Below are 15,216 nucleotides of genomic sequence, written 5' to 3' on the forward strand. Positions count from 1 at the left end.
TTAACCTTGCTGATTCTTAGCTTCCTTATCTATCAAATAAGGATAATAAATAGTACCTACACTGTAAGGTTTTTTGAAAACTAAGCGAAATAATGTAATTAGAGTGCTGGCTGCATTGCCGGACATACCGTAAATGTTGTTATGGCCGATTTCCCAGAGTACACACTTCCTTTTTTCCAGACTCATGGGGCACACGTCATTGCCCCTGTCTACTACCTGTATCTTGCATAATTCTATAGATTTATTTGATTATTTTAAATTACATTTATTGTATTTTTTTCTGCAGATAAACATGCATGTCGTGCACAAAGAAGTGTGGAGCATTATTTACTAATAGCAGAGGGTAAAGAGCCCACATGCCTATCGATAGGGACCTGGTTAAAAAGTTATGATTTGTCTGTACCATAATAACCTAGAACACTTTTCCAAATTGAAGAAGATTTATAGGGACTGGCATAAAAAAGTCTTCGAAATACATTGTGAAGTAGAAAAATCCCAGTGAAAGAACAATATATAACATGCTACCAAATGCTTTTTAAAAGGGTGTGTGTACATGTATACATCCTCACAGATCACACACGTGGACACTTATATGTGCAGAGAACATCTCTTGAAGGACATACGGAACCCTGGCAATGTGATGGCCACTGGACATGAGAAGTAGAGACTCAGGGTCAGAAATGGGAGGGAGGATTATTTTTTACTATATAAACAAAGATATACAATTTTTAAAAATTTCTAACCTGGTTATTGTAACGCAAATTGATTCTCTTTTTAAAAAACATATAATTGATACAGCCCCTCCTTTATTTAAACATTCAATTTACTATGTCCTGGGAGCTGACTCAGGCTAGGCATTCTGTCAAAGTGGGGATACAAAGTGACACACTCCTAGCCCTGGAGCTTGGTGGGGAGATGATAAGTCATCATTCGCCACAATCAAGTGAGGTAAAGCAGGCTAGCACAAAACCCAAATCAGAGGTGTTTGGGAGTTAAGAGTGGTGGGTCGGAGGGAAGGGCATTCTTCAAAAAGGGATCAGCATAAGCAAAGGCCAAAAGGCACAAGAGAGCCCAGCACGCAGGAGAGCTGTGACTGGTATACGGGCCGGGCCTGCGGGCGGGTGGGAGGCGGGGCCAGGGCACGGGGGCCTGATGTGCCAGCTAAGACTCTGGATCTCATTCTGAAAATGACAGGAAGTCATTAAGGATCACTGAGCAGGGCAGTGACAGGACCAGAGTGCATTTTAGAAAGGCCACCCACAGCCCATGTGGCAGAGCAGCCAATAAACCAACGAAGAGGCAGCCAGGAGAAAACCCTCAGAGGATCCTGGGAGCAGAGACGGGGCAGGAAGTGGAAGGCCTTGTCCTTTAGATGCGACAACCAATAGGATCCTGTAAACGAGGTCAGGGATAACTGGGAGGCATGGACACAGGGGCGATGGGAGAGGAGGTGTGGACCGACAGAAGGCCAGTGACTCTTGGAATTTTGGAGGTCATAAGACCAGTGAAATTTTTAGAAATCAAACACAATGAAAATTCAGAACCAAAATAAGATTGCTGACTTTTTAATTTGCCAAGTAAGGATAATTTGTTAAAATTATCATGTTTTAATACCAACATTTCATAAAAGGAGGGGCATTTTAATCCTACCTCAAATAGGAAGGCTTAACCTCTGATAAAAGATGGTCATTTAAATGGAATAAACTTAGCCTGATGACAAACTCTTCATCTCACCCTCACTGTCCCCATTTCCTCATGGATTATAAACTCTCACTTCCCTTGATGATGCTGGCTTGCTGAGTGTGAACTGTGGTGTGAACCATTTATTTTCAAGCAGGTAAGGAAAGAGATTGGGTAAGAATAAAGTCAAGAGTGTTTGGTTTTTGAAGGAAGAGACTGAGTTGAGAAAGTCAATGTACTGAGAGGAAAAAAATAATTGAAAGATAGATTTCACAATTGGGACTAAATGCAATGTAGTACCCCAGATGGATCCTGAAACAGCAAAAGGATGTGGAGTGGAAAACCTGATGAAATACGAATAAAGTCTGTGGTTTAATTAATGGTATTGCACCAATACTAGTTGCTTTTTTTTTTTTTTAAGATTGGCACCTGAGCTAACATCTGTTGCCAATCTTCTGTTTATTTTTTCTTCTTCTTCTTCTTCTCCCCAAAGCCCCCCAGTGCATAGTTGTATATTTTTAGTTGTGGGTCCTTCTAGTTGTGGTATATGGGATGCCACCTCAGCGTGGCCTGACAAGTGGTGCCATGTCCTTGCCCAGCATCCAAACCAGCAATACCCTGGGCCACCGAAGTGGAGTGTGCGAACTTAACCACTTGGCCACGGGGCCGGCCCCTAGTTGCTTACTTTTGATAAATGTCCCAAATTATGTAAGATGTTCCCATTCAGGGACCCGGCTGAAGGGTATATGCACACTCTCTGTATTCTCTTCGCAACACTTTATAAATCTCAAATTATTTATAAATAAAAAGTTAAAAACAATAACAACAAAGTGAAGGAGAAAGGAGACAGTGACAGACTGAAGTCCCTCAGGTTAGACCTTGGAGCCAGGTGGCAGGTGGCACTGGCCTTGAATAGGAGAGGAACACCTCCCTCCTGAGATGAGGGCAAAGGGCTGGACATGGACACAAATAATTTGCTAATAAATTTGTCCCCAGAAGTTTGAAATGGAAGCTTTTCTTTTTGTTAATAAAATAATTTAATAAATGACAGGACAAAACAGGTAAATGAAAATAGTTTATTAATGAAGGAAAAAAACAGGTAAGTGGAACATAGGTAAAATTTAGATTAAAAAAAAGAAATGGGGGCCAGCCCCGTGGCTGAGTGGTTAAGTTCGCACACTCTGCTTCGGTGGCCCAGGGTTTCCTCGGTTCGGATCCTGGGCGCGGACATGGCACCGCTCATCAAGCCATGCTGAGGAGGCATCCCACATGACACAACTAGAAGGACCCACAAATAAAAAAATACACAGCTATGTACTGGGGGACTTTGGGAGAAAAAGGAAAAATTAAAAAAATAAAAATCTTTAAAAAAATTTAAAAGAAAAAGAAATGAATGGTTAATATTACATAGAAAAAGGCAGCAGCCTTGGACCATGTTCCATCTTCTAACAATTCTGCTTGGCAAGGATACTGAGGACAGAGATCAGCAACCTAGAAAAGCCTTACTTGAGAGCACTGGGTAAGTGATGGAGGATATTTTCAAGACTGCACTAAAATAATGGCAGGACATTGTGAAGGAGAGTAATAGACAGTGGAAATGAACAAAATCTGGAGAGAAGACAGTTGCTCAATGTAAGGAATAAATGCCACAAGACGCTGCAGTAGCTGCCTTTTCCTATCGCCTCCTTCCATTTCCTTTCAGGAACCAACCCAGGCCGCAGCAGAAGCTTTTAATAGATCCCCACTAGTATATTTATTTACTTAAAACAGCTTCTTATCAGCAGCAGGTACAAAATCTTAACTTTAATACATTTTTTTACTGGCAAAAAATATATAATGATTACTCATAATACTTGTTTCTGGCCCTCCATTTTTAGGGGGGAAAAATTAAGTAAAAAAATATATTTTGGGGAGGGTGGTTTGAGGAAGATTAGCCCTGAGCTAACATCTGCCACCAATCCTCCTCTTTTTACCGAGGAAGACTGGCCCTGAGCTAACATCTGTGCCCATCTTCCTCTACTTTATATGTGGGATGTCTGCCACAGCATGGCTTGCCAAGTGGTGCCATGTCCACACCCGGGATCCGAACTGGTGAACCCTGGGCCGCCAAAGCGGAACGTTCGAACTTAACCGCTGCGCCACTGAGCCGGCCCCAAAATATATATGTTTTTATACCCTAAAGGGATATATTAACAGGCCAGCCAGGTGTCATAGTGGTTAAGGCTGCACATGCTGCTTTGGCAGCCCAGGGTTCATGGGTTTGGATCCCGGGTGTGGACCTACACACCGCTCACCAAGCCATGCTAAGGAGGCATCCCACATACAAAATAGAAGAAGATTGGCACAGATGTTAGCTCAGGAACAGTCTTCCTCACCAAAAAATAAAAAAATAAATAGACTCTATTACTCAAAATTACTATGTAGAAATCAAGACATTTTATTGCAGGGGGCCAGCCCCATGGCCAAGTGGTTAAATTCATGCGCTCCACTTGAGCGGCCCAGGGTTTCACGTAGCACAATCAGAGGAACCTACAACTAGAATATACAACTATGTACTAGGGGGCTTTGGGGAGAAGAAGGAAAAAAAAGAAAAAGAAGATTGGCAGCAGATGTTAGCTCAGGTGTCAATCTTTGGGGGGAAAATAAAAGAAAGAAATTTTATTGCATTATTGTGAAAAAATGTTGACTTTTTAGATACTGAGATTATGATTTGAATCATCTTGGCAAATGTCGCATGTTCTTTTATAAATGGACATTGCCCCAGTACATTACAGCTAAATACTGAGTTAGGGTTCTTCGGTTGTAAGCAACAGACTCCAGCTCTGATTAACTTAAGTCAAAAGGGCTTTAATGGAAGGATAATGTGTGTGTTGGAGGAAGACAGGGCTCTAGAATTGAAGGAATAGCTGAAGGGGCAGGAACCAGGGCACCTTCCCGAATCCAGGGAGAGGAACTAACAATGGTTGCATCAAGGCCCTAATGTTGGTTACAGTTAGCTCCAATTGTGTTTTCCATTCTTGTGTTATTCTGTTGAGGATTCAAAGCAGTGAAAGAGAGTCCATTTGGTCAGCTTAGGGCATGGGATAAGATGGGGCACTATGATGAACAGCGCCTCAAAATCACCCATATTTGGAAATAGATCATTCTGCAAAAGGCTTTTTATTGGAAGAAATGAAAATGGGTGGGGGGTAATCACTACCTGCCTTATTCTCTTCTGTTGCCATGCCTCTGCCTGAGCTGTTGCCTTGACCTAGAATGCCCCTTGACCTACAATGTCCCTTGACCTACAATGCCTTTTGTCTTCCAGACCACCTGGCAAACTCCTGTCTTCCCCTTCAAAACCCAAATAAAGTAACCCACTTCTGTAAAGCTAGGCAGAGGAAATCACTTTGCCCTGTCTTTGTACCTTGTACACACATCCCTTGTTGAATGGATCACACTGTATTGTAACGATTTGGATCCATATGGATCTCTCCTATTAGACTGTAAGTTTCTTGAGGGCAGGAGTAATATCTTTTCATCTCTGCTGCTTCCATGCCTAGGATGGTGCCTGTCATAAAGTAAGTATTTAACACATGCTTGCTGAAATAAATGCAAATAATAAACCACCACTATATTTAAAAAGAAGAAAGAAACAACTTTGAGAAAGCGCAGGGAAAATTCTTTAAAGGTTCAAAATACTTGACTGTTACCTTTGCAAATCTGTGTGACGTTTGAGAAAGCCTGGAAATATCTTCAAGATCCAGATAAGAAATGATACTCAGGAGCAAATTGTCTGAGAGCCGCTCAAGGAAGTCAAATTTACCTTCACATAAATTGAAGACATAGTCTAATATTCTCGTGCCAAATATTAAGGCAACTTGCACTGTAATTCAAAGACACCAACAGATCAACATGGTTATCATGCACAGTCACATAAAAACTATGATCATTATCAGTAAGACACAAGCTTTGGGACATTTTTCCCCCTGGGAGTGATGTTAGATTATGCTGAGTCATTCCTACCCTCACCGAGCTGCCTTTGGGACCGATGGCAGGCATTTGTTTTCAATTGCTGTCGCTGCCTTGAGATCAGAATCTCCTAGGGACACTGACTGTTTAACACAGTGACAGACTACACCAAATTCCAGTCCAGAAAATCGACTTAACTAGTCTCGGTGTCACCCTCATCCTCATCCTTCCAATCTCCCCAACTGGGCAAAGACGCTGGTCCATGTGGTTTTTCTACCACCCTCTCCTCTCCCCAGATTGATGTGAAACACATTAATATCTCTTAATTTTAGTTGATTTTTGTTCTCTTATTGTGATACATTGTTTCTCTACCAAACTTTCTTTCTTCCTCTTTACCTTCTTTCCTCCCAATCTTTACATAATAGAAAAAAATAGGAAGAGGCAAAAAGAAAAACAGATAAATAGTTCATGAAAAGTGTGTTAACTTTTGCTTAATATTTTTCATATCTTTTCAGTTATTTCCAAACTAGGAAATAATTCACAAAGAATCAACCAATGCAATGGTCTATCTAAACATGTTCAATGTAGGAAAAAAACCAAAGTTTGTTTGTTTGTTTTACCCTAGCTCCCTGAATAACCAAGAAATGGCTAATAAACAGGAAAACAAGTTTGGAAGGATACATATTCAAATTTTAAGGGTGGTTAAATCTGGGCGGTAACTTTCATTTTCTTCCTTTAGCTTATCTGTATTTTCTAATCTTTCCACAATAAACCTGTATTACTAGTGTAATTTTTTAAAATCAGGAAGGAAGGAAGGAAGGAAAGAAGGCTACCTCCTTCTATCAGACAGGCAAAAGGGGTGATGATGGAGCATGCCTGTGGACTCCAGTCGCCCCAAATCTGGGGACTTTCTCAGTTTCTTGAAGCTCATTTTTTCCCTTCTGACTCTGAAAGCACCATCATAGCTAGCCTTTCCAAAGAACTTCTCTTAGAAGAGACAGTGTGTACTCTCTACAGGGGACTAAACATCCAAGATTTGGGGACCAGCTTCATTCCTTCTGGAGTAAGTGGGATGGAGCTGTCAAGAGCACCGGGCCCCTGCACAAGCCAGCAGAACTGTGATGCTAGAGGGTGATGGATCTCTGATTTTAGAATGGATGGAAGGCATGGGCTATGTTTATGTAAAAGCTCCAGTTGTGCTAACTTGGAAGAACCAGCTGTATAAGATTTCTCTCCAAAACTGGTTAATCCAGCTTTCTAGAGGCATTCAGGGTTTTGGTTGCTTCTAAATTCCAAGTGCTTCCAATTCAAAACACTTTTAAAGTCCAAGAATCTTCTTTGGGGGAAAAATACCCCTGTCAAAAACCCAACCTTAAAGGGTAGGTATTATGGAGAACGCCTAGCCCCCCAGCAGCAGCAGCAGAAGAAGTGCTTATTTCTTGAAAGAAAAAAAAAAAAGCCTTAGAATAAAAATCCCTTAATACAATTGGAGCTGTTTGAACATTTTTAAATGCCAGGAATACACACTCAAAGCATGCTCAGATGTACTTCAGGAAGTCTCTACCAATAAAATCTTTAAAATGTAAAAATTATAAAAGAACATATACGTCTAAGGTAGGTAACGTGATAGTTTCAAGGTTTACAAATATTGGGGTATTTAGAAAAAAACTTTTGCTTGTTTCTGTTTTTTATGTAAACAACATTTATTGCTTTTTGAAATAAAGGGGAAAAAATGTTAAACTCTATTTTAAAAAGTAAAATCACTGCCTTCATGTTGGACTACGAGGCAGCCAGCCTCCAAGATGGCTCCTGATTCTTTCCTCCTGGATTCATGCTCCTGTGTGTTCCCATCCCACACTGAATTAGGGCTGACTCCTGTAACCAATAGGATGCTGCAGAAATATTCCAAGGCTAGGTCATAAAAGACATTGGGGCTTCTGTCTTGCTCTCTTGGATCACTCACTCTGGGAAAAGCCAACTGGCATGTTGTAACAATACTCAGCAGCACTATAGAGAGGTCGATGGGGAAAGAAATTGAAACCTGCTGCACAAAACCACGACTGACTTGTCGGCCATGTGTATGAGCCGTTGCGGAGCTGGGTCCTCCAGCCCCAGTCTGGCCTTCAGATGACGGGGCTCCATGCAACACCACGTGAGACCCTGAGTCACAAGAACTTGGCTAAGTTGCTCCCAAATTCCGCATCCAGAGAAACTCTTTGAGTTAACAAACATTTTTTATTGTTTTAGCCATTAAGTTTGGGGGTAATGTGTTACATAACAATAGATAATAAGAGTTGAGTACCTTCAAGGGTTGTGGTGCCATAATGGAAACCTAACACATGGGAGGGGCTTTGAAATTGGAAAGTACGTGGAAATCTGAATGAGTGTGAGGAGGGTGCTAGTGTGAGCCTGAAGAGTCCTCAATGAATAGTATAATAAGTAAATAAATACCTGCCATAGAAGCCTGACAGGCTCCCAGGAGGCTTTACAAAGGTGAGGGCTTAAAGAAAAGTGAGAAAAATATTCCTAAAAACTGGGGGAAAGGGAGAAAAAACTGGAAAAAAAGGGGATCCTTGTTATATAGCAGCAGAAAGTTTAGCAACATTATTGCCTACTGTACTATGAAAGTAGGAAATACACCCAGCGGGCAGGTGTGTGATTTAGTTAAGGAGATTTCCAAGCAGAGTGTTGAACGTGCTGCCTGATTTCTTCTTGCTGCTTAAAGTAAAGCATGAGTGGAAAAACATAAGCTAAAGGAAGGTCTCTTAAAAAGAAGCCAGGATTTGCCAGTTTTGAATATTCTCTGCCTCTTCACATGGCAAACAATGCCAAAATTAAGAAATGAGGGGCCGGCCTAGTGGTGTAGTGGTTAAGTTCACATGCTCTGCTTTGGCGGCCTGGGGTTTGTGGGTTTGGATCCTGGGTGCAGACCTACACACTGGTCATCAAGCCATGCTGTGGAGGCATCCCACATACAAAATAGAGGAAGGTGGGCACAGAGGTTCGCTTAGGGACAATCTTCCTCACCAAAAAAGAAAAGAAAAGAAAAGAAACAACTCCCAGGCAAAGATCAAATCCAGCACAATGTCAGGAAAACATGGTATAAAGATGGTGTGGAGAGTACGCTGTAAAATGCTTTGTTAAGAACCACTCAGTCAAATTTTAGAACTTCCAAGAAGCTTAAGGGTATGGTCACTCAGGAGTCAAGGGCAGAAACCCAAGGTAGAGAAGGGCTTATCTCAAAAAGATGTGTACGGGGCTGGCCCCGTGGCCGAGTGGTTAAGTTCGCACACTCTGCTGCAGGCGGCCCAGTGTTTCGTCGGTTCGAATCCTGGGCACGGACATGGCACTGCTCATCAAACCACGCTGAGGCAGCGTCCCACATGCCACAACTAGAAGGACCCACAACGAAGAATATACAACTATGTACTGGGGGGCTTTGGTGAGAAAAAGGAAAAAAATAAAATCTTTAAAAAAAAAGATGCGTAGGTGTGGTTTTGTCTAATGGACTGAACCTCAATAAGAATAACAGACAACACGTGAAGTTTTTAAGAGAATTATATCAGAGGAAACACTACCTGCCAGCTGGAACTGAAAGGGTCAGAGGCAGTACAAGAGGAAAAGAAGACTCTGGACACCCAAACTTCTACAAGCAGGAAGCAGGCTGAGAAAACTATGCCTGCAAACACGGACTACCTTTTGCCAAAAAGAAAGGATGACTCAGAGGATGGAGCCAAGGGTGCAGAGGCGGAGCCAAGAGCCGTGAAGAATCTAGTGCTAGGCCTTGAGCTCTCATCAAGAACTAATAACCTATGCCTTGCTGGATTTCAAAATTTTTATGGACCAGTGACTCCAGCGGGGGCTCCCATTTCCCCACTGTTTTAAGAGAAGGGTATACAGTGGCTCTCTCATGCCTTTCCGTATTGGGTGGGAGAGGGGCAGAAAACTTGTCTCATTCACAGGCTTCAGATCCAGAGGGACCATCCTTGAGAAGCAGTACTTAAGCATTACACCTGAGGATCCCCACCCACACATGGACCTGATTTACGTGATGAGATTCTGAACTACTAAAGACATCCTTCAGGATCCCAGGATGATCCGAGGATGGAGTAACTTTGGAAGATATATTAATATCATTCACTCTATTAACAGATAACAAGAAAAAAAATGATCATCTCAAAAGTGTAGAAAAATTATTTTAAATAATTTTAACACCTATTTATGAATAGAAACTCTTAGAAAACTAATAATAAAATGGAACTACTTTAACCTGATAACCTGATATACACTAGTTACCAAAAATCCAGTATTCAATATATGCCAGGGACTGCTCCAATATGTATATATACAGTATGTGTGTATCCATATATATATATATACTATGTATATATACATGTAGATATATATATATGTAGTCATTTGATCCTCACAATAACTGTGAGATGGGTACTGTTATTATTCCCTTCTTGCTCTCTCTCTTTTTTCTTTTTTTGCTAAGGAAGATTTGCCATGAGCTAACATCCGTTGCAAATCCTCCTCTTTTTGTATGTGACCCACCACCATAGCATGGTCACTGATGAGTGCTGTAGGTCCATGCCTGGGAACTGAACCTGGGCTGCCCAAAGCAGAGCAGGTAGAACTTAACCACTAATCCACCAGGGCTGACCCTATTATTCCCTTCTTAAAGAGAGAAAGATGAGGAACAGAGAGGTTAAGTGACTTGCCCAAAGTCACACAGTGAGAAAGGTCATGTAGTGAGAGCTAAGATTGAACCAAGCAGTTTGCTCCATACTGCATCTCCTAATCATATTATATGGCCTTTAATGTCAGGTGTAAGACTAGAATGCCCAATCTCACCATTTCTATCAACATTGTTTTGGAGGCCAAAAAAAAAAAAAAAAAAGAAAGATATAAAAATGTATCGGGGTCAGAAAGCAAGGAAAAACTGCCAATACTGCAGATGATCTAAATATCGCCATACAAAAGTCAAGAAATTCTATGGGAAAATGATCAGTATCGTTTCTATATATACCAGCAACAGTTAATTCAAAATTATGACTTCACATGCATTTGTCTTTTGACCTAGGAATCTCACAAATATATCTTGACTAAATATGAAATGACCCAGGCATGCACAAGGTTACTCATTTTGGCATTATTTGTAACACCACAAGATTGGAAACAACCCCAAATTTTCATCGTTAGGATTCTGGTGCATCCACACGAAGAAATACTACACAGCTATGAACAAAAAGAAAAAAAAACATCTCTAAAGGCATCAAGTGGTTTCTAGACTATATTGGTGGAAAAAGTAAAGAGTTGAACAGTAGGAGTAGAATGCTACCATTTGTAAAAGAAGGGGGGACACAAATATATATATGAATGGGTTTATATCTGCAGAAAGAACTGCTGGAAAGATACATATAAGAACAAATATAAGTGGTTACTTGTAGAGCTGGGGAAGGAAAGGGTGGAGCAGATGGGGATAGAAGCAAGCCTCTGAATGTGTGTTGTTTTACAATTTTGACTTTGGAAATGCATGTTTTACATAATAAAAATTTAAAACAGAATTTAAAAAATTTTTTAATGATTCTATTCTTAGCTGAAAAATCATAAGGTGCCTGGGAAGAATATGAACAAAAGATGTTTAAAGGTCAAATAAGATCTTTATGAAGAAAACATTAAAACTTTATTGAAGAGGATAAAAGAAGGCCTAAATAAATGGAGAGTTATACCATGCTCATGTTGGGAAGACCTAAGGATGGCAATTCTCTCCTCAAAAATCTAGAAATTCTGGGGCTGGCCTGGTGGCACAGGGGTTATGTTGGTGTGCTCCACTTTGGCAGCACAGGGTGCACAGGTTTGGATCCTGGGCACAGACCTACACATGGATCACCAAGCCATACTGTGGTGGTGTTCCACATACAAAACAGAGAAAGATGGCAGAGATGTTAGCTCAGGGTCAATCTTCCTCACCAAAAAAAAAAAAAAAAAAAAAAAATCTAGAAATTCAAGCAATTCAAGTTAAAATCTCAACAGGGATAGCTTTACTAGTTGTAATAAAACTCATATGCAGAGTAAAATGTCAAGAACAGGCAATCAGTTCTTTCCTCGTAAAGAACAGGAGCAGGAGGAAGGTGAATTCATCTTAACATGTAAGAAAACTTACTGTAAGGATTGTAATTAAAGCAGTGTAGTATTGGTACAAAACACAAGTGACTAATAAAACTAAATATTCCTGAAAGTCACAGGTATACACTGGAACCTGGAATGTGTAAAAGATGGGATTACAAAACAGTGTGGAATGACTAAACTATCCTGTAAATGATTCTGGGAACACTGACCAGCCATACGGAAAAAGCCCTACAGCCTTTCATCTCGTCACATCTAAAAATAAACCTGAGATAAGTTAAAGACCAAAATATGAGGAGAAAAGCATAAAATATTTAGAATTAAACATAGAAGTATATCCCTATGAAATCAAGGTAGGGAAAGATTTCTTAAACAAAACACAAAAGTTCAAGTCACATATTAGAAGATTGACAAATTTGAACTGCATTAAAATTATAAAATTCTATAGGGATAAAAACACATAAGATGAAAAGATACCAAAAACTTGGTGAAATATCTGTAGCACATATAAACAAACCAAATAATTGGTACTCAAAATATATATAAAAGTTTCTACAATCAATACAAAAAAAGACAACCAAATAGAAGAAATAGGCAAAGAAAATGAGTTAGCAGTTCTCAGAAGGGAAAACCCAAGTGGTCAACAAATGTCAGAAAAGATATTCAACCTCATTAATAATCAGGGACTTTACACATCCAGTTTGGCAAAAATTAACATGAATCTCTGATTTCACCAAATGTTGGTGAGAATAAGGGAAATAGCATCTCTCATAAAATGCCAGCGGGAGTACAAATTGGCAACTCATTTGGAGAGCAGATTGTCAAAACCTAGTAAGTTTGAAGAGGCACATATCATACAACTCAACAAACACACTTCTACACGCCCAACTTAGAGAAACCCTCACACATTGCACAAGGATAAATAAAGCAGATTTATTCTTTCAAAAAAAAGCGGAAACCACCCAATTATCCTCAGTAGGGGAAGGGATTGAACAAACTCTGGTTAATAATATAATAAAATACTATAAGCCATTGAAATGGATGGACTACATATATCAGCATGGATAAACCTCAAGAAGTGTTAAATGATAAAACAAAGTTGAAAAATGATACAGGATGAGAACATTTATGCAAAATAAAATTTTACACATATAAAAACAGTGCATATTATTTATGCATAATAAAATATGCTCAGAAATGATACCAACTTTGGAACAGTTAGTAGAAAGGAATGGAAGGAAAATAGGTGAGAGGTAGAAATTTGATAATAAATGTAAGTTTTTTTCTGTTTTTAAAAGATAGTAAGTAAACATGGAGCTCACTTCATTAGCATATATAATCAAACTGAGATGATAAAGAGAAGATCAATATGGCCCCGAGAAAGGATGAATCAAAAATTAAAGCCATTCAAAACATGAAAAACATCTAGAGTAGATGCTCTGATTACATGTAATTAAGCTAGAAATCAGGAAAAAATGAAAGTAACCCAAAAAATCCCCAACTACCTGGAAATTAAAGAAAATGTTTCTAAATAACCTATGGGTCAAAGAAGAAATCAAAATGGAACTTAGAAAATATTTTAAACTGGATGAAAATAAAGACAGAATTTATCAAAACTTAGCTAACACAGCTACAGCAGCACTTACAGAAAATTTAGGGGGGAAAACGGCTGAAAACAATTATTTAAGGTTCTATCTCAAGAAACTAGGAAAGGAACAACAAATCAGACCTAAGGAAAGTAGTAGGAAGAAAATAATACCGGTAGGACTAGAAATCAATAATAAAAATAAATAAATAAAAATAGAGAAAATCAACAGAGCTGAAAGTTCCTTGAAAAAAATTAACGAAATGAATAAATCCCTGGAAAGATTGATCAAGGAAGAAAAGGGAGAAAGCACAAATTACCATTATCAAGGGCTGAAAAGAGAACAGCACTACAGACACCACAGACATTGAAAGACCAGGATCTTATAAGCAACTTACACCAACATCCAAATTTTATCCCAATGGTAATTTAGATGAAATGAAGCACATGTGACACGTTAACATCTTTTGTTAGTGGTTTTGAGTATCTGTCATATTATCTTCTGTTCTGTTTTTGTAGGTTTAAGATATTTCTGAATTTAAAAACTTTTAAAGGAAAAGGTATAGAACACAAGGTATAAGATTCCTCTTTTTGCATTAACATAAGGTATTTTGTCTATAATATGCATGGACCATTTCTGGAAGGATATACAAGACACTGTTCATGATGGTTGTTATGGGGACTGGGAACATGGGTTTAAGAAGGAGGCTTAATTTTATCCTAAAACCTTTTTAAACCGATTTAACTTATTTTACTATGTGCATTGATTCTTTTTTTGCAAATCAAAAAATTAGTTAATAAAACAGGATAAAATACAACAATCTTACTTAGATCTGCCTTCCCTGCTCTGTGGGCCAGAGCCGGGCTCCCACGCTGCCTGGAAGTTCTTCTGCCTCCTACGTGCTCCCACCCCACTCCCCACCCCAGAGCCCTACCCCAGGTCTGCAGAAACTGTAGAGATCCATGTTGAGGACACAGAGCGGCTGACTACAGAGGGCAGCAGGAGAGGAGTAGACTAAGAGGTGGTACTAGGCCTGAAAAGATGAAGTCCCAGGTCAAAGGTTGAGACAGAGGCCTGAGGAAAGGACCTTGAGAAGATGGATTATGGATCAATCCATGGCATGGGGCTGGCCCAGGACTGGGAAGAAGGTAAGGACTATTCTTTCCCACTTTCTGATTTCTGCTGTACCTATATTCCTAGGATGCAGAGCTCAGGCCCATATTTCAGGATATTAGTATTTATTAGTATTATCAGTTTTCCGTTCTAGTCCCCATTTCAAACATTTAGTCCCACTCTCCCCATAAATCATCTAAATGTCCAAGAGAATTTGAATACTCTGACACTTAAACTGTATCTCCCACATTTCCTTTCACGTGCAATAGCAGAAATAAAAACCCTTTGTCGTTTGGTTCAGAAAATATGGTTGTTGAAGTCATTTGGTTTTATCACAGGGATTTTTGTGGGTTGGCCTAAATACCTAACCACTACTTATAACTCATTCAAAGATCTAAGCAACCAACTTAAAAATGGACATAAGTTGGAAAACAACTTATTTTTAGATTGGGTTCAACCTCAACTCACGAACCAGCACTTTCGACTGAGTTTATATAGGCACATTTTTGCCTTAAACTAAATTTAAAAAAAAGTATTTCCCATAACTAATTTTCTGGTTATTCTTATGTATTTAATTTAGGGGAAAAAATCCATAGATGTTTCTTTAGATTTTTAAAGGTGTCAGAAAAAAAAATTCAAACTTCATAGACAAATGGACAAAGACTACAGACAGAGAAATTAGAGAAAGAATATAAATGGCAATTAAACAGGACAGGATGCTCAGCTTACTAGTAATCAGGAAAATGCTAATTAA

At 39.4% G+C, this 15,216-nt stretch overlaps 1 protein-coding gene across 3 annotated transcripts in view; it reads right to left on the reverse strand.

The window, feature by feature from the left end:
- Positions 1–15,216, reverse strand: part of FBXO36 (F-box protein 36) — an 85,878-nt gene that overhangs the window by 13,433 nt on the left and 57,229 nt on the right. For all 3 annotated transcript variants that reach the window (XM_014836007.3, XM_070489535.1, XM_044751317.2), the window contains one exon: positions 5,373–5,545. In XM_014836007.3, the coding sequence (XP_014691493.1) occupies positions 5,373–5,545 (173 nt within the window). The remainder of the gene's footprint in view (positions 1–5,372; positions 5,546–15,216) is intronic.

The sequence above is a fragment of the Equus asinus genome, chromosome 19, assembly GCF_041296235.1.
Source record: "Equus asinus isolate D_3611 breed Donkey chromosome 19, EquAss-T2T_v2, whole genome shotgun sequence".
Classification (NCBI taxonomy): domain Eukaryota; kingdom Metazoa; phylum Chordata; class Mammalia; order Perissodactyla; family Equidae; genus Equus; species Equus asinus.